Source organism: Leucoraja erinacea, chromosome 18, assembly GCF_028641065.1.
Source record: "Leucoraja erinacea ecotype New England chromosome 18, Leri_hhj_1, whole genome shotgun sequence".
In the NCBI taxonomy this organism is placed as follows: domain Eukaryota; kingdom Metazoa; phylum Chordata; class Chondrichthyes; order Rajiformes; family Rajidae; genus Leucoraja; species Leucoraja erinaceus.
The window spans coordinates 6,630,588-6,655,784 of NC_073394.1; the positions used below are offsets into that span (position 1 = coordinate 6,630,588).

Consider the following 25,197-nt stretch of genomic DNA (forward strand, 5'->3'; position numbering starts at 1 on the left):
AGCATCTCTGGAGAAAAGGAATGGGTGACGTTTCGGGTCGACACTCTTCACAATCCGAAACGTCACCCATTCCTTTCCCCCAGAGATGCTGCCTGATCCGTTGAGTTACTCCAGCTGTTTGTGTCTGTCTTCAGTTTAAACCAGCATCTGCATTTCCTCCCTGCACATTTATTTTTTCATGTCTTATTCTTGTTCCTGTTTTTTTTTTTTTTTTTTTTTTTTAATCTTTTTTTTCTTCCCCTTCCCCATAATTTCCCATGTGGGTAAGCAATCAAGCAAGTGGTGTACTTTCCCAGGAGTGTGTATACTCTCAATAGGATGTCAAATGTAATTTGTTTTCCCTTTGGCCTGCGAAGGTTGTGGAAACATCTTTGTAACTCCAGGTGTAGGATGACACCTTTGATAGATTTTCAACTTGCATACATATTTACCGGCAGCCCAGAAAATATTTTTTTCTTTCTTCGTGACGTTTTGGGCCGTTGCCCTTCTTCAGACCCTTCTTCTCCCTGTAACCCCTGACACCCGCACTAATCAAGAATCTATCTATCTCTGCTTTAAACATCCATTGAATTGTCCTCCACAGCCTTCTGTGGCAAAGAATTCCACAGATTCACCACCCTCTGACCAAAGAAATTGCACCTCATCTCCTTCCTAAAGGAACATCCTTTAATTCTGATGCTGTGACCTCTGGTCCTAGACTCTCCCCCTGGTGGAAACATCCTCTCCACATCCACTCTATTCAAGCCTTTATGTTCAGAGATAGAGCATGGAAACAGCCCTCGAGTCCACGCCGACCATCGATCACCTGTTCACACCAGTTTTATGTTATTCCACTTTCTCAGCCACTCTGTACACGCTGGGGGCCAATTAACCTACAAGCCTGCCCACCTTTGGGATGTTGGAGGAAACCAACGCACCCGGAGAAAACCCACGTGGTCACTGGGGAGCGGGTGCAAACTCCACATACTTGGCACCTGAGGCACAGGATCATGTGTGCGTGTGATGCCATGCTGTTTAAAATGTCACTCCCAAAGTGGTAGAAATTCAAACCCGTCACCTCTACTTGTCCATATCTGCGGCAGTATCTGCAAATTGTCCATTCCAGCTGGTGTTTAAGTGAAGTAGACCCAGCAACAGAGAAACGGGCCATTTTCAAGGCCCTTTCCAGCGAGTCTTTAAAACCCGTGTAGGAAGGAACTGCAGATGCTGGTTCCTACCGAAGATCGACGCAAAGTGCTGGTGTAACTCAGTGGGTCAGATGCTGCCTGACCTGCTAACTTACACGTGTGTGTGTGTGTGTGTGTGTGTTTTCTCTCCGGAGAACATGGGACCTGTCTTCAGCCTAATTATAATGGGGTTGGGGGTGTGAGGAGGAGAAAGAAAGTTGGCAGAGAGGATGGGCATGACTTACCCTTAGTAGGTGATAGGTTGAAGGTAGACACAAAGAGCTGGAATAACTCAACGGATCAGCCCTTTGTCCACTAGACCCACATTATAGACTCTCTTATAGAGATGCAATGCTGAGAGTTGGTAACAACCTCAAGATCATTATACAACTGGACTGTTAGCAAAGCATTAATGGACACCATGATTTGAGTTTAGTTTGGAGATACAGCGTGGAAACTGGTCCGCGTCGACCTGCGATCCCCGTACATTAATACCATCCTACACACATTTCCGGCCAATTTTATTTTGCAATTGCGCCGAGCCAATTAACCGTCAAACCTGCACGCCATTGGGCTGTGGAAAGAACCGAAGATCTCGGAGATAGCCCATGCAGGTCTCGAGGACTACGTGCAAACTCCGTACAGACAGCACCCATAGTCAGGATCGAAAGAGGGTCCCTGGCGCTGTAAGGCAGCAACTCTACCGCTGCACCACCCTATGTGATAAACTGACCAGAAAGCCCCTGTCCAAATGTAGCTTTGTTTAAATTTGAGTAAACATTGTAAGCCCTGTTTTAATACTTAACAAATGTTGCGTGACACTAGTCAAACTTTCAATTGCAACCATCCATTAAATTCATTTGTTTTGCTTCCAGTCCATTACTTAATTTAAGCTTGCCTTAAATCAACCTTGACTGTGCAGCTGAGCATTAGGGCTATCCGTGACATTTTTACCTCTGACAAGACGACTGCAAATGACAATAACATGTCTAAGTAGTACTCTTAACATGGCTCCCATACATAAGGTATCGAAAGACTCTTTGCCGTACAAAAGTATAACAATGGTATTGGGTTGATTTGCGACCTAAAGCTTTCTCAGGGCACAGCAAAATCACAAGCTGATTTGTAAATGCATCTCCTGACTCCTAACTTTCATCTATATCTGAAAAAATGTCCCGACCCGAAATGTCACCCATCCTTTTTCTCCGGAGATGCTGCCTGGCTTGCTGTTGCTCCAACACTTTGTGTCCATCTTTGGTATAAAGTAGCATCTGCACCTTGCTTCTATCTCCCTATGCTCGCAGTTTAAGGATAAGGGGGAAATCTTTTAGTACCGAGATGAGAAAAACATTTTTTTCACACGGAGAGTGGAGAATTCTCTGCCACAGAAGGTAGTTGTGGCCACAGTTCATTGGCTATATTTAAGAGAGAGTTAGATGTGGCCCTTGTGGCTAAAGGGATCAGGAGGTATGGAGAGAAGGCAGGTACAGGATACTGAGTTGGATGATCAGTCATGATCATATTGAATGGCGGTGCAGGCTCGAAGGGCTGAATGGCCTACTGCTGCACCTATTTTCTATGTTTCTATGCCTGTTCTGCAGAGTGTGCAGGGTTACAGTGCTAGAGACCTGGGTTCGATCCTGATTATGGGTACGTTCTCCCTGTGATCACGTGGATTTTCTCTGGGTGCTCCAGTTTCCTCCCACACGCCAAAGATATATGGTTTTGTAGGTTAATTGGTTTTGGTAAAATTGTCCCTAGTTTGCAGGATGGTGTTAGTGTACAGGGTGATTCCTGGTCGGCGCGGACTCGCCGGGTTGAAGGGTCTGTACTTCCTCACTGTATTTCCAAAGTTTAAAGTTTGTTTTCTCACCCTCATTGTACTGTCTGCAACCCAATACACTGGTCATCTACAACCGGTCATCTTCTCAACAAAAACACATCGTGCTGGTGAACATGCATAGCTAACGTTTGGGGTCAAGATCCAGCACTTTGTGTCCTTTCCTGCTGAGTTACGCCAGCTATTTGTGTCATTTTGCGTATTAACCAGCATCTGCTGTTCTTTGTTTCTACATAGAATCATAGGGTCGTACAGAGAGGAAACAGGCCCTTCAGCCCAACTTGCCCACACCAGGCAAGATGTCCCATCCACACTAGTCCCACCTGCCTGCGTTTGGTCCATATCCCTATAAATCCTGCCCAATCCATGTACTGGTCGCGGTGTTTCTTAAATGTTGCCTCAACCACCTCCACCAGCAGCTTGTTCCATGCACCCGCCACCCTCTGTGTGGGAAAAAGTTACTCCTGGGGTTCCTATTAAATCTTTCCCCCCTCACTCACCTTAAGCCTCTGTACTCTGGTTCTCACTTAAACATCTTCTCAATAACATAGCAACTCTTTGTTCTCATCGCACACATTATTTGGGACCTCAGTCAGTTCCTATTATGTGGATGTTGGTAAGATGGGATTGACAGGTCAACATTTTCACGTCCAGAATAGGTACAGATAGGTGCAGAACGTAACTAAAGGCAGTCGCATGCCTATTCCAAACAAGGCTAGAGTTACACAGTGCATTGACATCTGTTCAGTGGCACTATCATTGGTGTCAAAGAGCAGAGGGAGCTCAAAACCCAGAGATAGATACAAAAATCTGGAGTAACTCAGCGGCTCAGGCAGCATCTCTGGAGAAAAGGAATAGGTGATGTTTCGGGTCAAAACCCTTCTTCAGATTGGGAATAAAGGGAAATGAGAGATATTGGTGGTGATATAGAGAGATACTCCACAAATTAATGAAATGTACACAAAAAAAGCAATGATGATAAAGGAAACGGGCCATTGTTAGCTGTGAGATAGGTGAAAAGGAGTTACAGACAATGAGACTCAACAAGACGTGTCTTTAATTTTACTTCGGAGTCACATGAGTGACTACGTGAAGAACCCACCCAGCGCGCAGGCGCGGCATTACGTCAGCAGTGCAACAGCGGCAGCAGCTGGAGCCAGGCTCTCCAGCTGCAGCATAAAGACGAGACCTCAGGTAAGTGCCTTTTTTGTTACAGAGTCGCGCTAGAGAGAATAATGGCCTCTCGCAAGCGACCAGCCAGGAGGACTGCCTGCCCTACTCCACCCGAGGACGGGTCCATAGCGGGACGGCAGCCTCTCCGAGCCGCCCCCAGTGCTGCAGATCTCAACGCCCCGCACAGGGAGGAAGGCGACACAGAAAACCGACCGGCCGGTGTCCTCCGATGATTCGGAGGAACGGGAACACTCTTCCCCACCGAAAAGGGGAGACGCTCGGATAAGCTGCATGAGGCAGCTCCTCGAGCGTATGATTAATGAGGAGATGCGGCATCTCCCAGGAGGACGGGCTTTGGCCTCCTCCTCTCCACACCCTTCTGTACCCTCTATATTCGAGGGCAGTAAGGGAGGCCAGGACTGGGCTGGCCTATCCCAAGGGCAGGCGGAGGATATCGTCAGCATGCCGGGCGTGCCGGAAGAAGAGCTACTGGGTGTAGTGGGCCGATATGCGGCACCACCAACAACTGGGATGGTGTTGCCACCCAGAATGGCGGCAACTATAAACAGGCTGTCCAACAACCCGCTGCAGGACAAGGCTGTCCAGCAGGCCCTTGACAACTACATCGCGCCCGAAAATTGCGAGGCGCTGAGGGTCAAGACGGTAAATGGGCAGATCTGGAACCAGCTGGGGCAGCACATAAGGGCTCAGGAGGTCAAAATGCAGCGAGTCCTGAAGCTCCACTCAGCAGCCGTCACCGCCTTTGCTCGGTCCCGTTGGGGATGAAGACCTGACCATACCCCAGCAGGATGCCCTCGCACTGATGTGGAGCACCACGTATGAGCTAAACAACCTACGGCGGGACAACATCAGGCCTGCCCTCAACCCAACATATGCCGGCCTCTGTAAAGCTCCAGCGCCCGAACGACAGGCGCTGCTATTTGGTGCGGATCTGGCCAAAAGGCTCAAGGAGTTGGAAGAGGCGGCAAAACCAGTAAGCCTCATGAGGGCAGGGCCAGGACCGAGCAGGGCGAAGACACCCAGTTGGCCGCACGCCTCGGCAGCCACCAGCAGATACCGAGCTGGTGAAAGCCTGGTGACCGCCTCCCACTACCCCCAGTGCTCTTTTTTAGAGCGGGGCCCAGGGCGGAGCCGTGGGAAGATGCGCCGCCCCACCGCAGCACCAACACGGACAACCTTGGGCCAGACCCACCGGAAACGACCCCACAAGTGAACATGGAGGTAGGTGGGTCTGGTTCCTGTCAACATACACAGACAAAGGGTGTAGTATTAACAGGGGGACGTTTGAGGTTCTTCAAGCATGTTTGGTGCTCCCTTACTAACAATCAGTTTATACTCAACAGTATTAGTGGATACAAGATTGAATTCAAACCAGGCGTAGAACCGCCAGTTCAGCACATGCCCCAAAGGGTGTTCCTTCCCTCGGCAGTTGAGAAGGTAGAAGGACAAGCTGAACTTGATCGGCTCGTGGCTAAAGGCATCATAGAAATGACCACACACGAGCCGCAAGAATTTGTATCAAATATTTTTCTCAAAACCAAAAAAGATGGTGGATGTCGCATTATTATTGATCTGACATCACTCAATCAGTCTGTTGAGTATCAACATTTCAAAATGGAGACATTTGTCACTGCCAGACAACTGATCTCCAAGGGATACTACATGGCAAGCATAGATATCAAAGATGCTTACTATTTGGTACCCATTCATAAAGATTACTTTAAATATCTGAAATTTATCTGGAGGGGCCAGCTATGGCAGTACCGAGCTTTGCCCAATGGTTTAACGACAGCTCCCAGACTATTTACGAAAATTCTTAAAGTGGCCATGAAGAAATTGAGAGAACTAAAACATTTAGTAGTGGCCTATCTGGACGATGTTCTCATATTAGGAAGAACACGGGAACAAGCTGTCGCAGGAGTGTTAGCCACTAAACAACTCCTTGAAACTTTGGGTTTTATCCTCCACCCAGATAAATCAATATTGGAGCCTACTACTAACATGGATTACTTAGGCTTCACTATTGACACGATTCACATGACTGTCACTCTGCCCAGAAACAAAACAGTTTCACTCATTGAAGCTTGTAGCCATTTAATTGCCACACCGCAACCTAGAATACGGCATGTAGCCAGAGTTATTGGCTCTATAGTAGCAGCATTTCCGGCTGCCCAACATGGGCCCTTGCATTATCAAAATCTACAAAGAGCAAGGACTCATGCATTACGCCTTCATAGGGGGCATTATGATCGCAAAATGGATTTACCCGCTGAAGCCAAATCAGAACTTCAGTGGTGGGTTGACAATATTTGGCACAGTCACAGTCCTATCACCGTAACCAATCCTAACATAACCATTGCAACGGATGCCAGTGCTTTAGGCTGGGGAGCTACTAACTCCAAAGACAGCACAGGTGGCAGATGGACTAACTCAGAGGCATCGCTACTACAATCACTGGGCATTAACTTTTTGGAAATGCTCGCCGCCTTTTATGGGCTAAAAGCATATGCATCTGGTATGCGACACGTGCATGTTAGAATTATGATCGACAACACTACGGCAGTATCTTATATCCAGCACATGGGTGGCATTAAATCAGTATCATGCGACAAATTAACTGCTATAATCTGGCAATGGTGTGTCGAGAGACATATTTGGCTATCAGCTGCCTATTTACCAGGCAAGCTAAATTTAGTGGCGGACACCAGGTCACGAAAATTCAACGACAACATCGAATGGATGTTGGACCCAAAATCATTTGCTAAAATTATCAAGCAATATGGTACGCCAGATATAGATTTGTTTGCGTCTAGGTTAAATCACCAACTACCCATGTATGTGGCTTGGGAACCAGACCCAGAGGCAGCAGCGGTAGATGCCTTCACGCTGGACTGGGGAAATTTCTTTTTCTATGCTTTCCCTCCCTTCTGCCTCATCAGTCGGGTACTCCAGAAAATTCAGGCAGACTCAGCCTCTGGCATTCTGGTCGTGCCCGACTGGCCTACCCAACCATGGTTCCCAATGTTCCACGACATGGTGGTAGAGACACCAATGGTCCTTCAACACCACCCCCAATTATTGACTCACCCGGTAACTGGCATTAGCCATCCATGCCACCAAAAATTGAAACTCCTGGTTTCCAGATTTTGAACAGGCCTTACCGGGGATTGGGGTTATCAGACAGAACAATCACCACCATGTCGGCATCCCTGCGAGTTTCCACCAAGAAACAGTACCTGACCTTCATCAGGAAATGGGAACAGTACTGTCTGGACGCAGGGACATCCTACACGACGACTTCGATCTCGGATGTGCTGGAGTTCCTGGCCCACCTGCACCATGATCTCAAGATGAGCTACAGTGCCATCAATACGGCTCGGAGCGCACTGTCCGCATACCTCATGCCGATAGAACAGCATAGTGTGGGATCCCACCCTCTAGTCATCAGACTCCTTAAGGGGATCTTTAATACCAAACCCCCTACACCTAGATACACTCACATGTGGGATGTGAGTGTAGTTCTCACACACCTTCGAGGTTGGCCTCCGGTGGGATCCCTGAGCCTGGAACAGGCCACTTACAAAACCCTCATGCTCATGGCGCTTGTCTCAGCTCAAAGGGTTCAGTCGCTCCATCAGCTTAATCTGAACTACATGGTGACCACCCCAGATACCATTACTTTCACCATGCCGGGGTTGGTAAAACAAAGTAGACCAGGTACATCAAACTCCCCGTTGATCTTCCGGGCTTACCCTCCAGAACCTAGGCTGTGTGTGGTGACCCACCTTCATCATTATCTAGACACAACCCAAACGCTAAGAGGGAGAGAGAAAGCCTTATGGGTTAGCCACAGAAAGCCTTTTGGACGGGTAACCAGCCAAACATTATCCAGATGGTTGAAACAGGTCCTCAGCATGGCAGGGATTAACACAAATGTTTTTAAATCCCATTCAACCAGGGCAGCGTCCACCTCAGCGGCGGATAGGATGCAGGTTCCCCTCGACCACATCCTCAGAGCAGCGGGATGGTCAAGGGAATCGACATTCCAACGATTTTACAACAAACCGCTGATGGAACAGGACGTCTTTGCGGATACCGTTTTAAAAACCGCAAAGTTATGATTTAAAGCCCATGGGAGCTATTTTGTTTTTTGTTATAGTTAATAAATATTTCTTTTATAACTAAACAAACTTGTTGGTCTCTAGCTACCACTTCCTCCCTCGATGATCTTTCGGCAGTGAGTGATATAACTGTTACACGGTTTGAAATCACAGACCTTTGAAGTCTTCACGTAGTCACTCACGTGACTCCGAAGTAAAATAGTAAGATTAAACGAGTACTTACCAGAACGAAGTTTGATCTGTATTTTATGAGGAGTTACGATGAGGGATTACGTGCCCTCCGCTCCCACCCTCATTATATAGATCAAATTCGGACTAATGTCTCGTTGGTCTTCACTATCTTTACTTCAACTAGTGTCTATCTGTGATTCCACACCGCTGCTTGGAAGTATGCCGCGCCTGCGCGCTGGGTGGGTTCTTCACGTAATCCCTCATCGTAACTCCTCATAAAATACAGATCAAACTTCGTACTGGTAAGTACTCGTTTAATCTTACTATTCCTTTCTACCAGAGATGTTGTCTGACCCGCTGAGTTACTCCAGCTTTTTGTGTCTATCTTTGGTTTAAACCAGCATCTGCCGTTCCTTCCCACTCAAAACCCAGTGAACTGGTTGAACTTCCGAGCACGATTGTACCAATCTCACCCTTGCGGAAGGCGGAAAGCAGCGTTCTATGTGAATGAGTAACTGCATCGTCACTGCAGGGGATATCTGATGATTCATTCCTAGTGTCTGAGGGAAAAAATCAAATAAACAAGACATCCTTAAGTTTGTGGTTTCCGTATCTTACTCACCATAGACAAGGAACTGACTGGAATATAAATAACTCGGGTTTAAATGTTAACATATGACGACATTTCAGTTTAGTTTATTACCAAATCATCGGTTTCCTTTGCCATTGAATTGTAGTTGAAGCTTGCACCTTTCAACTCCAATTTGTTTTGAAAGAAAATATATTCAATATTTTATGTTCAAACTAGATCACATGTTAGTCTGAAGAAGGGTTTCGGCCCGAAACGTTGCCTTTTTCCTTCGCTCCATAGATGCTGCTGCACCCGCTGAGTTTCTCCAGCTTTTTTGTGTACCTACCATGTTAGACTTGATTGATACATTCTTCTTAGTCTTGTGTTCTTGAATTTATTTTTTACCATCCACTAGAATGCCCCAAAGAGGCTCTGATGAATAAAGTGGAGAAACAGAGAATGTTTCCACTAGTGGGAGAGTCCAGGATTAGAGTTTGCTGCTTGAGAATTAAAGGATGTTCCTTTTGGAAGGAGATGAGGAGGAATTTCTTTAGTCAGAGGGTGGTGAATCTGTGGAATTCATTGCCACAGATGGCTGTGGAGGACATGTCAATGGCAGTTGAGGCTGGGGCCATCCCAACATTTAAGAAGCAGTTAGACAGGTATATGGATAGGACAGGTTTGGAGGGATATGGACTAAATGTAGGCAGGTGGGACGGGTGTAGCTGGGACATGTTGGCCGGGAAGGGCAAGTTGGGCCAAAGGGCCTGTTTCCACACTGTATCACTCCATGACCCTATGGTTACCTTTAAGGCAGAGATGGTGGTGGTCTGTCATTGATGATGAGAGCATAGTTGTGCATTGCTCTAAAGCCAGTGCGTGGGAGGGATGAAGGTGGAGAGGCTGTTGCACAGGAGCAAGCCCCACCCTCTCGGGATCCAGTGGCAGGGTTAGACGTCACGGCTGGAAACTCCCTTGGATGCAGTGGACGGCCATGTCCTCTTCTGTGCGTTGACGTGCCCTCCTCACTCCTGAGCCGCCTTCCCTGGCCCTCGAACCCTCCAGTGGTCTTCCTCCGCCCAATCTACCAAAACAGGCCACGCCTGCTGGGCTGAGCAACCACGGGGAGAGATTCCTGATTAGTCCGAGGTTATGGGGAGAAGGCAGGAGAATGGAGTTAGGAGGAAGAGATGGATCAGCCACGGTTGAATGGCGGAGTAGACTGGATGGGCCGAATGGCTTCTGAGCGAATGACTATCACACTTGATGCGTCACAAGCCCTCTTTAACCCTATCTATAAACTGGTGTGGCCCCTCCTGACCCGTTACATTCTTTGAAGTGAGATGAAGTACACGGCACATCCGCATGGCCAACGTTTGAAGCCATGCTTCATATTGAATCATTGCTTTGTCATTGTATTGCTGTGCGATGCCACTGGTAACCATTTTAACAGCAGCCACTTTTAATTCCAGCTGCGATGTTCTTGGAGCACTGGAAGAGGTGCCAAATGAGACTGAATTACAAATGGGATCTCACTGGATTTGAAGAAGATGAGGTTAGGCTTCAAACATCTTTCCCAAAAGTTCCTAAATTTGCAAATTGAACAATATTTTATCACCGTTTTTGCAGTTGAATAATACTTTTTTCTTCTTCTGTCATCGACTACCTGAAGGAGCGATTAAAGGTTTGGACAATTTAAAAAAAAATTAAATCCTGCATATCTGTCCTAAGCTTGCTTCTTATGACTTGTGTTGGCGCTGGACAAGGGAGGGGGCAGGAGGTTGGATTTGGTTAAATGCAATTTTAAGTTAAGCTTTGAAACGCATGCTGTCTTGGCAATGTTCTTTCTACACGTTGTACTGTCAAAAACCGTGACGCTCTTCATAATCAACCTTCATTATTTTCTCACGAGCTGTTGCTAGAATTGGGAATTTTCCACAGAGCTTAATCAATGCTTCCACTTGCCTTTCATGACTGTTTCTTTCTATTTTGACTCAGGAGCACAATAATAATTAAGGAAGGGTAGTGACACAAATGGTAGAGGTGTTCAGTGGCAGAAACCTGGGTTCGATTAATAGTTTAGTTTAGTTATTGTCACGTGTTGCGAGGTACAGTGATAAGCTGCTTTGGCAACAAAAAGACCACACATAAAGTTGTAGTAACTCAGCAGGAGAGGCAGTATCTCTGGAGAGAATGAAATGAAACGTCACCCATTTCCTTCTCTTGTTAGATGCTGCCTGTTTTTCCGAGTTGAAGGCCTGTCCCACTTTGCCATCATTTGCGCATAATTTATGCGTCACGAACGCAAGGCGCGCGCATCGTGACACGCACGTGATGACATAGGTAGTGACGCGCGGCGTCGCAGGATTTAGTGATGTACATAATCTTTGCGTGCCATCTGCGTTACGCGCAAATGAAGGCCAAGTGGGACCGGCCCTATACTACAGCTTTTTGTGCCTAATCTCGGTTTAAACCAGCATCTGCAGTTCCTTCCCACACCAAGACGATGCATGATGAGAATCAAGCCGTCCACACAGTACAGATGCAGGATAAAGGGAACAATGATTGGTGCAAGATAAAGTCCGATTAAAGATAGTCCAAAGCTCTCCGCTGAGGTAGATGGCTGGTCAGGGCCGCTCTATAGATTCTGACCTCGGGTACTGTCTACAAAAAAGGACAGTCTGCCTCTATCCATAGTTTGGCCTTTCAGAATTGGATTTGGTAACATTTGGCATCTAGTCGTTGACCTCAAGACCTTTTTTTTCCCTAATTTTAAAAAGCATATACATTAGCAAACCAGTGAGGCTCACAGAATTCTCTCGCTAATCAGAAATTCTTGGGGCATCTTTGGAAGTGGCATTTGGTGACGAATACACTATTGTTTTTCAGTGTCAATTCATTGTGGATGAAAATGTTCTTTAGTTTCGGGGCAGGAAATGTTGATTTGGCACGTCTGGTAAATTATGTGACGTTAATAATGTTGGCTCGTGATTTTTGGCCTGCCTTTCGATGTTATCTAAACCGCACTCAATTTTGAGGCTGAAGTTGTGATTTGAAGACATTTTTGATCATGTATCCTCAGATACATTTGAGCTTTTCTAATGATTACTGCTTCGAGGCTAGAGAAGATTCAGTTTAATTTTTGTAGATGTTTTACTGGGTCAAAAGTAGTTGAACTTTCAAATAACTTTTCTTCAGCTTTTTGCTTGATGTTGCTTTTTAATTACGACAAAAATAATGTATCTGCTCAGATGATTTTTCTTCTCTATTGAAATTGGCAGGACCATCCACGCCCCGAGTATGAGGCCAGGGTGCTGAGTAAAGTTCTGAAGAAAGAACTTCAAAAGAAAGAAGAGGTACAGATAAGCCTTTCATATAATTGATGCTTCCTTAGTTTTAGACCCGAATTTTTTTTTTTTTTTTTTTTTATACAGATTTTTTTCTTGGTTTTTGAAACTGATTTGATTTATGTAATGTTGTTCCTAAGAATTTTATCTTGCTGCATAATTATATTAATATTCCTCATTATATTAATATTAGGGCACTGATTTGTGGAACCTTCCCTAAGTTAATAAGTAATAGGAGCAGAATTAGGCCATTAAGTCTACTCCGCCATTCAATCATGGCTGATCTATCTCTCCCTCCTAACCCAACTCTCCTGCCTTCTCCCCATAATCCCTGACGCCCGTACTAAGTTGTCATCCTCCTCCTGGTGGATGGAGTATCTTTGACGGCAACAAAGAAGATTTGCTGAATTATCTAGAAAGATCACGCCAATGGCTGTTTAAAAGGGAAGGTCTATCCTCTCGTCAGTCGCAAGTGCTATTGGGGGTGAAAGCACATTGTACGAAAGTGGACAGGGAAATTATGTGATTCACCTCAAAAGGGCGCAAAGTGCTGGAGTAACGCAGCGGGTCGGGTAGCATCTCTGGTGAACATGGATAGGTGATGTTCTGGGTTGGCACCACTTCTTCAGGCACCCGACCTGAAACGTCACCTAACCATGTTCTCCAGAGATGCTGCCTGACCCGCTGTGTTACTCCAGCACTTTTGTGTAAACCAGCATCTGTAGCTCCTTGTTACCACTATGCCATTGACCCCAACACGTTTGATGCTAGCTTTGGGTTCTTGGATGATAGTTTTTAGCATTTCACTCATGCAATAATATGAGACGGCACAGTGGTGCAGCACCAGGTTCGATCCTGACTACAGACGCTGTCTGTACGGAGTTTGCACGTTCTCCCCCTGACCCTGTGGGTTTTTCGCCGGGTGCTCCGGTTCCTTCCCGCACTCCAAAGACGTACAGGTTTGCAGGTTAATTGGCTTTGGTTAAAAATTGTAAATTGTCCCCAGTGTGTGCAGGATAGTGTTGGCGGGGATCGCTGATCGGCGCGGACTCGGTGGGCCGGAGGGCCTGTTTCCGCGCTGTATCTCCAAGCTAAACTGAACTAAATAAAATGACCAATGACATGTAGCTCAGTATTAAATCCCTAGTGTCAGTCTGCATTGATGTGTTTAACCCTTTGCCTCTATGGTCCTTTTTCTCTGCCTGACCTCAGAAGCCGGCGGATCTGGTGGAGGAACAGCCAAACAAATGGAAAAACAGAGTTTTGTCCGCCATGGCTGGGGTGAAATTGGTACCAGTTGAAAATAAAGCTTTCTTCTCTGTGTTTAAAGTTTGTTCAGAAAGACGGAGCCAATATTCCTTTCGTTTTAATCGGTATTGTCACATCTCACGGTACAATATGTTACCACATGAAACACAAGATAATTTTGCCTCCCGGTGTAATTGCATTTTCACATTTTACCAATAAATCTTGCACATTCAATTCAGAGTGAAAAATAGAATACATTTTAATAAATAATATACATCAATTAATGTATTAATAAATTGAATGGAATAAATGGTATTTAATGCATACATTATACATATAAATGCACATACACATATACATACACATACATATATCCATATTTATCTACACGTACTTGCATTCTGACTTGCACACTCACACACTCTCATGCGCACACGCACACACTCTCACTCTATAAGGGGAATATTATACTGATTTGCTTGTCATTTGGACTATCAACATATTCAAAGTATCAAATCGACAGAATTGAGTGACTTTTCTCTCGTGATCATATCTTGCCGTTTTCAAAATCCCTCCTTAAATTGGTTGAATGAAGGAATGAATTTGTTCATCGCTGCGATGAAATGAGCCGAAGGAAACGCCTTCAGTTGGAAGTGGCCGTCTTTCTCAACAACCTGATGGATTTTTTTAATATTTTCCAAACTCCTGTCACTTTATTAAATGTGTCCGGTAGTTGGTAAAAACGAGTGCATTAGAATGGCTGTGCATGGGAGTACATGTAAAGGCACCGTAATTCAGGTCTTTGTTTCCATCCACCGTAGTTTGGTTATCACCGTGCATGGAACTTGTGACTTTGAGCACTCTGTGACGTATTCTGTGATGCTTGACTAGCAGTAAGTTGTCGTGGTAGCAGTAGTCAATCAGGATATTAATGTGCTAAGCTTCTAGTTTTGAAGTTTGTCCTTATATCAATATTGTTCAATATATCGTCTATTGGTCATATCAAACTATTTTAATCTACATTTTCTTTGTCAGGACTCCTAAACAAAATTTGGGGTTTTATTAAAGACACATTTGGGGGGGGGGAGGAATAAATAAATAAATAAATTATTAAATAGGGCTGATATTATTATTATGTTAATAAAATAAGCCTTTTATCACATGGGTGGCGATTGGAAAAACCTCTTAGTAACCAAAAGATATGATTTAAATTTAGAGTTATCTTCAGATAAATTAATGCTAGCAGAAATTTTATTTGCCCCAAATTTAACCCAAAACTACCCATCACACCTGAAGCTGATGGATGAACAACAGTGTGAATTGTGAATTAAAAACATGCAGGTTATGATTGACAATGATGAAAAAGAATGGCAATAAACAAACCAACTAAATAGAAGTGATGGAGAGCTTTGATACAATTCTTGTTTGATGTGTTCAATAATACAGACCTTGGGAGGGGGGGGGGGGGGGAAGGGGGGGGGGGGGGGGGGGGGGGGGTGAAGCTAGAATTTAGCTGAACCGTCCATTCTACATAGTTTGTTTGTAAACGCATCTCATTGGAACTATTTCGGGTGAACAAAGTGGCTGCTGTGTTTCTCTCTGGCCGGTGGCTCTGGAGAGAAATGAGACCAGCAGGGCGCTGAACTTGTTCAGCCTGAGATATTGGGCAAGAAAACCGATGGTCGATATCAAGGCGATTGGACATTTGTGGTAGAATCCTGCTGGAAAATGTTCAACTGGCCCATCTAAGACTGCGATGGCTTGAAGGCAGACCAATTGTTCGGGAGTTTGGAGGGCAAGAGTTGGATATTGTCAGAGTCCAGAAGGCCATTAGTCCCTGTGTCTACCTGTGTTTTTTGCCACTTGGTATCATGTAAGCTAGCCAGTTGCAGTAGATGGATTATAAAGAAGTCAGCAGGAGATTCTGACGGTGATGACCCAAAATGTTGCTAATGGCCTGGTTGGCAAACGGGATGTTAGTGGATCACTGCTGTTACTGATAACGGATGATTGCAATGAGAGACGTCCCAACCAACGCCTCTTCCATCGTGTGAGGCAGAGCAAACACGGCTGGCTGCTGTTTCACCAGAAAAGCTGCATGGTAGGTGGACCTTAACGACTTGCACGTTACTCTGTCCAGCAATGGACGATGTGTTCCGTGCCGTTTTGTTCCGATGCAGAAAAAAGCCTTTGGTGATGAGACTCAAAGAAAAAAAAACTTCAATATTGTTGGGGACATGATGAAGTTTTTCAAATGAAGTTTAATGCCAGTTGACACAGCAACTAAAAACATTGAACATTGAATTATTGATCGGACCCTTTGGGGTACAAACTTAGCAAGTGATCAATGTATAGACCCTAAAACACATACCGAGAGAGGATAAAATCAATGAGCTGAAGATCGAGACAGAATAAAGGACTTATCCGATGAAATACAATGATCAATGCGGACTAAATGAGCGAGTTTGTTTTGTAAATGCAACAACGTTGTTTTGGGTAGGAGTCGAGAGGTGCTATAGATTAGACAGCTAAATTGGTTGGGTTTTGGTCTAATGTCTGAGACACACACGCACACGTACATAGTTTGGTAAGGCATCACTTGTGTTTACCAGTTCTGTATTATTTAACCACCTTGCTACCCAGGTGAAACCTGATGGATTTCATGATTCAGATAAGGACTTATTTTGAGCAGAAGCACCTAGCACATGTTGGGGTTAACAACCATCTTGGGGAATTAATTTTGCACTGATTTCTGCTTGTGTTTGCAGACTGAGCAAGAGAAGCTGACTTGGAAAGATCGTACTCCGGCCTACATAACAAATATAGTCGGCATCCTATTTATGGTAAGAGTGGCGATAACGTTTTCAATAGAATTACTGGCGTCTCATGTTTTACTCGGGGATTATGTGCTTAAAAAGCAGCGCAAATTCAAAACCAAGTAAATGAAACGTCGCTAAACCGGCAACAGGACATTTGAGGGCATTATTCCAAAAATACAAATGTCTTTATCAAGATTTGTTATGTCAGAAGGAATAGGAGTAGAATTAGGCGATTCTGCCCATCAAGTCTACTCCGCCATTCAATCACGGCTGATCTATCTCTCCCTTCAAACCCCGTTCTCCTGCCTTTTCCCCGTAACCCCTGACACCTAACCTCTGGTAACAACAAGCACAAGCTTGATTAGTACGGGTGTCAGGGGTTATACGGAGTAGGCAGGTGAATGGGATTGAGAGGGAGAAATAGATCAGCCATGATTGAATGGCAGAGTAGACTTGATGGGCCAAATGGCCTAATTCTGCTCCTGTCACTTATGAACTTATGAACGTTATTTCAAAACCGTATAAATCAAACACACATAAAACTCGAGGTACCTGTATCGGTGGAACTTCCGTTTGTTTTGGCATACTATAACGTTTGAAGGATATCAGAGTTTGGGTGTCAAAGGTATTCATGAATGTACAGGATGAATGGTAAAGAAGGCTGACATTTTTTCCTCTCCATTCCAATAGCAAAATGCTTTAAACACGATGAAGTATATTGGCAGAGTAGCCACGGGAGTGGCAGACAATGAACATAGACATAGAACATAGGTTATCAAAAACGGACAACAAAGATGGTCAGATGGCTGTGGAGGCCAAGCCAATGGATTTAGATGGATTGTTGATTAGTATGGGTGTCAGGGGTTTTGGGGAGAAGGCAGGAGAATGGGGTTGAGAGGTAAAGATAGATTGGCCATGATTGAATGCCGGAGTAGACTTGATGTCCCGAATGGCCTAATTCTGCACCTATGAAACATGAACTTATGGGTGCCCAAACCCTAAAAATGAATAAACAATATGTGCATGACCATTGAGATTTTGAAATTATTCATCTTTTCAGAAGATCACAACTATCCAATTTTTTTTTTTTTTTTTTTTTTTTTTTTTGGGGGGGGAACTAAATTTTCCTTTTGCCAGTTATCTTAAATCTTTGTTCTTTGGTTCCTAATATTCTTGTTGGTCAAACAGTTTCTTCATATCTAATTGCGCTGCATTATCAAGAGACTTTGGTTTGGGGAAAGTGAACGAACACTTGGACAGTGGAGTATCTCGTGAGATCTTGCAATGTGACATTGTGAAGTTTTTACTCAAATGCCGTTTGATGTATGATGTTCAGCCCTGGCCACCATACGATGCAAGGAAGATTGCAGCAGCAATCTGGGCCCAGTAGTTTGTTTGAGTTGTGCGGAAGGTTGCAAAGCCTCAACAATCTGGATTAAATTAGAGGGGCCTTTGAGGAGAGGATAAGATATCACATGAATGCAACTGGAACCATAATAAATTAGTGAAGCAATATTAAAAACTGATTAGAAATAACATTTGGCAGAATCCAGTTACCAATTTGGCAGAATGGCCTAAGTCTGCTATTCCATTTAATCCCCAAAGCAAGATTGTGGAGAACATGGATACAATTGTTTAGTTTAGAGATACGTCGTGGAAACAGGCCCTTCGGCCCACGGACTCCGCACCAACCAGCAATCCCCGTATATTAACTCTACCCTACGCACACTAGATTTACACACACACACATACCAAGCCAATTAACTTACAAAACCGCACGTCTTTGGAGTGTGGGAGGAAACCGAAGATCCTGGAGAAAACCCACGTGGGTCACAGGGAGAATTCTGCAATGGTTTCCCCACTGGACTAGCATCATAAAGCCATATAACAGGAGCAGAATTAGGCCATTCGGCCCATCAAGTCTGCTCCGCCATTCATTCGCGGTTGATTCATCTCTCCCTCCTAACCCCATTCTCCTGCCTTCTCCACATAATCCCGGACATCGCCCTGGCCCGTTGATCCAGAAACAAAGGTTTTAATCCAATGGGTTTGCTGAGGAATTAGCTTCCAGATTTGTTCTGTAACTTCATATACCTCCAGCGTCCCCCTCCCAGACTCTCATTCTGAAGAGGGGTCTTGACCTGCTACGTCACCTATTCCTTCTCTCCAGAGATGCTGCCTGTCCCGCTGAGTTACTCCAGCATTTTGTGCCCATCGTCAGATTTCCCTAACTGTGCAAGTTACCAATCGATTGTAGAAAGAGCTATATTCCTTGGAGCTCAGGAGGAACCAAAGTCTTTTTCTCAGAGTAGGGGCATCAGAAACCAGGGGGGTGATCCTATAGAGTGTGTAAGATCACGAGGGGGAATAGATAGGGTGAATCTTTTACCCAGAGTCGGGCCTTCAAAAACCAGGACTGTGTGTCTGTTTTTTTTTTTTAAATTTACCCCAGCACATCTCTTCAAACTTTCCTTCCTTGACCTTAAAGCTTTGCTCTCTCGTCTGTGACATTTCTACCCTGGGGGGGGGGGGAAAGGTTCTGAATGTCAGCCCTATCGCTGCCCCTCATAATGAGGTCTCCTCAACCACCAATGATCCAGAGAAAACAATCCAAGTTTGGCCAACCTCTCCTTGTGGATAATTAATCTTCCCCAAACTGGGCAGCATTCCGATAAACCTCTTCCGCACCCTTTCCAAACCTTCCACATCCTTCCTGTAAGGCGGTGACCCAAACATCACACCATACTCCCTCGCACCCTGACAAAACGTTTCTCAAGCTGCAACATGCCTTCCTGACTGTTACCCTCAATGTCTTGACCGATCAAGTCATATTTCCTTCAAACCAACCTCCTTTCCATTGACTCCATCTACACCTCGCGCTGCCTCGGCAAGGCCAGCAGCGTAATCAAGGACCAGTCACACCCTGGCCACTCCCTCTTCTCCCCTCTACCATCAGGCAAGAGGTGAAAACACACACCTCCAGATTCAGGGACAGTTTCTTCCCAGTTGTTATCAGCCAACTGAACCATCCTATCACCAACTAGAGAGCGGTTCTGAGCTACTATCCACCTCAATGTAGACCCTCGGTCTATCTTTGATCGGACTTTGCTGGCTTTATCTTGCACTAATCGTCATTCCCTTCATCATGTATCTGTACACTGTGGACCATTCAATTGTAATCATGTATTGACATTCCACTGACTGGATAGCACACAGCAAAAGCTTTTCACTGTACCTCGGTGTAGGTGACTATAAACTAAACTCCTCAACTAATACAATTGATACAGTTGCAACATCCAGTCGTTAAACTCATCTTCTAATCATTCTCAGGATTGAAAGCAGTAAATGGAAATGCTCAGCAGATCTAGCAGCATCTGTGGAGAGAAAAATGATCAAGTGCTTGAGAGTTGAAAATAAATTTAAGTTTAATTTGCAGATGCATATTATTTAATTCTCTGAGTGGAATTCTCTGCCACAAAAGGCCAATTCACTGGATGTATTCAATAGAGAGTTAGATATAGCTCTTTGGGCTAACGGAATCAAGGGGGGGGAAAAAGCAGGAACGGGGTACTGATTTTGGATGATAAACCATGATCATATTGAATGGTGGTCGGTGCCAGGCGCGAAGGGTCGAATGGCCGACTCCTGCACCTATTTTCTATGTTTCTAATTCAGACTCTAAAATTGGTAGGGGGATCTACTTAAGAGTTAGTATGCTTCTGCATTTGTCAACTAACCGTTACTTCGCTGTTCCCACAAATTCACGTCAATAGCTCTGTTTTGGCCGTCGTAAGGGCCTGTCCCACTTGGCCGTCATTTGCGCCTCTATTACGCGTCATATGTAAAATAGGTCGATGCGTCGGGTTGCGCATGCGTTGCGCATGGTGAGGCGTGGAATCGCATGGGGTGGCGTGCGGTATCGTGCACCTCTCCAGGATTTCGTACAGTAACGAAATCCTCGCGCGCCACCTGCATGACGCGCATACGCACGCTGACCCATTTGGTACGCAAGCTAACGTATTGGCATCGCACCCTGGTGTCCTGAAGTCTTGCCCGTATCGCGTGGTGACGCATGGTTACGTCACCACCGTAACCATGTGTCGCCGCACGCTGCAGGGTATTTTAATGACGTCATGCGCACCATTCGGCATGATGACGCGTGATTTAAGCGCGACATCGCACGTAACAACACGTCAACCTATATCACAAATGAGGCGCAAATGACGGCCAAGTGGGATATGCCCTGGAGGTTTCTGAAGGCACCAGGATTTTGGGTTTTAACCAAAGTTTCCTGCTTTCTCTAGATTGGCCTGACGTTTGCAATCGTCTTTGGAGTGATCCTCTATCGCATCTCCACGGCCGCAGCGATGGCCGTGAGCCCGGACGCCTACGCCAAAGCCAATGTCAGAGTCATCGTCACGGCCACTGCCGTCATCATTAATCTGGTGGTCATTCTCGTTTTGGATGAAGTCTACGGTGCCATTGCCAGATGGCTGACAATACTTGGTAAGTATACAATGCTTTTCCAAGGTGAACCTCAGCTACATGGTTCTGTCAAACGCTCATCATATGTTAACCCCACTCATTCCTTGAACCATTGTTGTAGACCTCCTCTGGACCCTCTCCAGAGCCAGCACATCCTGCCTCAGATATGGGGCCCAAATTTACTCGCAGTACTCCAAATACAAAAGTATCTGTGTGTTAGATAACGAAGGTGACCAACAGTGCCAATTATTGTCAATACAATGAACTGCAGATGCTGCTTTATATATATTTTTTAAAGACACAAAGTGCTGGAGTAATTCAGCAGGTTAGGCTGCATCTCTGGAGGACGCGGATGGGTGACATTTCAGGTCAGGGACACTTTTTCAGACTGAATAGGTAACGTTTGTGGTCAGGACCCTTCAGTCTGATGAAGGTGCCCCAATCCAAAGGATCGCCTGTTCATGTTCTTCATGTGATGCTGCCTGACCCGCTGAGTTACTCCAGCATTCTGTTTTAGTGCTAATCTCAGCTTGGACTTGTGGAAGTATCCAACTGTTGCCAGAAGACGGAATAAGTCCGGAAGTCTATTTGCTTTCCCACTCCCCTCATTTTCAAACAATTCATTTGATATAAATGATTTATTAGTGAAGCAGTTATTTTAATGCACCCATCACTTTAATGTTTACACTGAATGTACTGCAATGTCATTTCATGGCTGTCCTCAATTAAAAGTGCAAAGATTTGATATTTAAAAACTGTTCTGCTTTTTGGTTTATGATGCTCAAGGTATTTAAAAATATATATATACAAAGTCTAATCTAAGACTTGACCATCATTGACTTGACAAGTCTTTGTAAGCAGTTCTATCCACATCCCCAATGCGATTGTTAGTTTTTTTTAATAGAATGAACATGCCAAGAATAACTCCACCACAACTGTGTTATTACCACCAGATACTAAATCATTCTCATGTACTACTTACAGGCATGCTGGGGTTTAGAGCCCAGTTGGCATGTTTAGATTAGTTTGGTTTAGAGATGCAGCACGGAAACAGGCCCTTCGGCCCGCCGAGTCCGCGCCGACCAGCGATCCCCGCACACTAACACTACCCTACACATACCAGGGACAATTTCACTCTTTTTTTACCATAGCCAATTTACCTACAAACCTGCATGGCTTTGGAGTGTGGGAGGAAACCGCAGATCGCGGCGAATAGCCCCAGGGAGAACGCGCAAACTCCGTACAGACAGCACCAGCATGGTTTTTATGAGAATCCTCTTTAATGGGACTCTTTAATGAGAATCCTGTCATGATTTTATACAGCTCGATTAGATCACCCCTCATTCTTTTGCGCTGTGGGGGGGGGGGGGGGTGAGGGAGGGGGAAGAGCAACGGGGACCCGATGTGGGGGGAACCGCCATGGTGAAACAATGGAGGACCCTGTGTGGGGGAAAGCTGTGGGGTGGGTGGGGGGGGGTTGTGGCTTTGTACGCTCCCTTTATGGGTGACTATTTGCATACCTTGGCAAGGTGTGAAAGCAAAGAATTTCATTGCAATTTAATTCAATTCAGTAGTCAGGTTCGAACCAGAATCTCTGGCGCTGTAAGGCAGCAAATCTGCCACTGTGCCACCGTGCCACCCTGAATGTGGAATATTTGAAGAAGGGTTTTGGCCCGAAACGTTGCCTATTTCCTTCGCTCCATAGATGCTGCTGCACCAGCTGAGTTTCTCCAGCACTTTTGTCTACCTGTGGAATATCTAGTTGTGAAAGTGTACATTGCTCTGATGGTTTTATTGCTCTGGGCAATCCCTTGTTGTAGAATCCTGGCCTTTTATCCTCAAGGGCTTCCTGGAACTAAGTGTCTTCACTGCGTCCCAAGTTTGTTCAAAGTTTAGTGGCTGTTTGATGAGGAAAGTTTCCCCTTTGCCAGGTACTTGTACATGTTTGGCTGCAGGTCAGGAGACGATTGTTTGCTACATTTTCTTTAAAGACTGTTGCCACTTTGAAGAATGGTGATTACTCTCAGCTTTTATAAATTGGCATGCATCCTCCAAAAGGCAGCAGACTGCTTGAAGTAGATGACCAAAAAGGATATGGATTAAAATCTCCGTTCCTCTGTGAACCTGAGCAACAACTTCCATTACAGTAGCGGTGTTTAACACAGTAGAATGACCCAGATTTACTTCTTTAAGACCGCAGACCTAGGAGCACAATTAGGCCATTCTGCCCATCAAGTCTACTCACCATGGCTAATCTATTTTTCCCCCTCAACTCCATTCTCCCTGCCTTACTAATCAAGAATCTTCAATCTCTGCTTTAATCTTAGAGAATCTTGTAGGGGGATCTTATAGAAACTTACAAAATTCTTAAGGGGTTGGACAGGCTAGATGCAGGAAGATTGTTCCCGATGTTGGGGAAGTCCAGGACAAGGGGTCACAGCTTAAGGATAAGGGGGAAATCCTTTAAGACCAAGATGAGAAAAACATTTTTCACACAGAGAGTGGTGAATCTCTGGAACTCTCTGCCACGGAGGGTAGTCGAGGCCAGTTCATTGGCTATATTTAAGAGGGAGTTAGATGTGGCCCTTGTGGCTACAGGGATCAGGGGGCATGGAGAGAAATCAGGTACAGGATACTGAGTTGGATGATCAGCCATGATCATATTGAATGGCGGTGCAGGCTCGAAGGGCCGAATGGCCTACTCCGGCACCTATTGTCTATGTTTCTAAGTGACTTGGCCTCCACAGCCGTCTGTGGCAGTGAACTCCGCAGACTCACTACAATCGGGCTAAGGAAATTAGTCAGATCCTGACCCCTGAAACTCAATAAATAAACAAATATAGTGCAATAATAATAATAGTCTCTTGTAGTTCAGAGCTTATTTGTTGTCATGTTTAATAGCCTGATGGCTGTAGGGAAGAACCTTGACATTACAGTGTTCAGGCTCCTGTACCTTCTTCCCAGTGGCAGTGGTGAAATGAGTGTTTCCTCCCACACTCCAAAGACATGCAGGTTTGTAGGTTTAATTGGCTTTTGGTAAAGTTGTAAATTGTCCCTATCGTGTGGGATAGCGCTGGTGTACGGGGTGATCGCTGGGTGGCATGGATTCGGTGGGCCCTGTATATTTAAACTGTAAAGACTTTCAGGCATGGAGGTGATGAAATGATATGGAATGAATTGGAGAGCAAAAAGATTTAGAAAGCTACAAGAAGCCAGTACAAAGGATGCATTAGGACTTCAAGTTTAGTACAAATGATTGATGTGATCAACAAATATTGATTTGGTGAGTCGATATAGGTTGACAAATGCCGTGTTAATGGAGGAATCTCCATCTCCCAGTATTAAGATATGGCTTTGGATTCATTCATACAAGTCAGAAAATGGGAGGTTTACCCATTGTATACACCCAGCGGTACAAATGTTATCTAGTGTGACTTCAAGTGATCCTTGCATCCCCTCTCTTTCCATCCCTCCCGCACCCGAGTCGTTATTCTAGCTTCAAATTTGTCTTGTAGGATGGAACTGCAGATGCTGGTATAAACTGAAGATAGACACAACATGCTGGAGTATCTCAGTGGAAACAGGCAGCATCTCAGGATAGAAGGAATGGGTGATGTTTGGGTTGAGACCCTACTCCAGACCTACAAAGTTGACTTGTTGAGTCTAATTGTTTCTAACTTGTTTCCACCTTGCCCACACCTAACAATGGCCGGCCTCCTTTATCATTGTTACTTTTTTGCTTATTTTTCATTCATTTGTTCTATATCACCGTCTGTCTATATCTCTCCTTTCCCTCTCCCCTGACTCTCAGCCTGAAGAAGTGTCTCAACCCAAAGCGTCACCTATTCCTTTTCTCCAGAGATGCTGCCTATCCCGTTGAGTTACTCCAGCTTTTTGCGTCTATCTTCGGTTTAAACCAGCAATCTGCAGTTCCTTCCCACACATTGTATGAAATGCAGTATTAATTGTTATTCCAATACACCAGTCTGCTAACGTTGTCGACTTTATTATCAATTGTCATCTTGTGATCGTGTTTTTCTTTTGCTCCTGCTACAGAGATTCCAAAAACGGACAAAAGTTTTGAGGAAAGATTAATTTTCAAATCTTTTCTGCTGAAGTTTGTGAATGCCTACACGCCAATCTTTTACGTTGCATTTTTCAAGGGCAGGTGAGTGATTCGGCGCAACTCGTGCACCTAATGTTGTGTAACTAAGTGTCGCAACGACTTGGCAATG

At 45.0% G+C, this 25,197-nt stretch overlaps 1 protein-coding gene across 2 annotated transcripts in view; it reads left to right on the forward strand.

Moving 5' to 3' along the window:
• ano1a (anoctamin 1, calcium activated chloride channel a) overlaps positions 1-25,197 on the forward strand; it is a 183,746-nt gene that overhangs the window by 134,204 nt on the left and 24,345 nt on the right. For both annotated transcript variants that reach the window (XM_055649204.1, XM_055649203.1), the window contains exons 14-20: positions 10,536-10,618; positions 10,736-10,747; positions 12,345-12,419; positions 13,623-13,700; positions 16,427-16,501; positions 20,782-20,983; positions 25,019-25,130. In XM_055649204.1, coding sequence (XP_055505179.1) covers positions 10,536-10,618; positions 10,736-10,747; positions 12,345-12,419; positions 13,623-13,700; positions 16,427-16,501; positions 20,782-20,983; positions 25,019-25,130 — 637 coding nt within the window. The remainder of the gene's footprint in view (positions 1-10,535; positions 10,619-10,735; positions 10,748-12,344; positions 12,420-13,622; positions 13,701-16,426; positions 16,502-20,781; positions 20,984-25,018; positions 25,131-25,197) is intronic.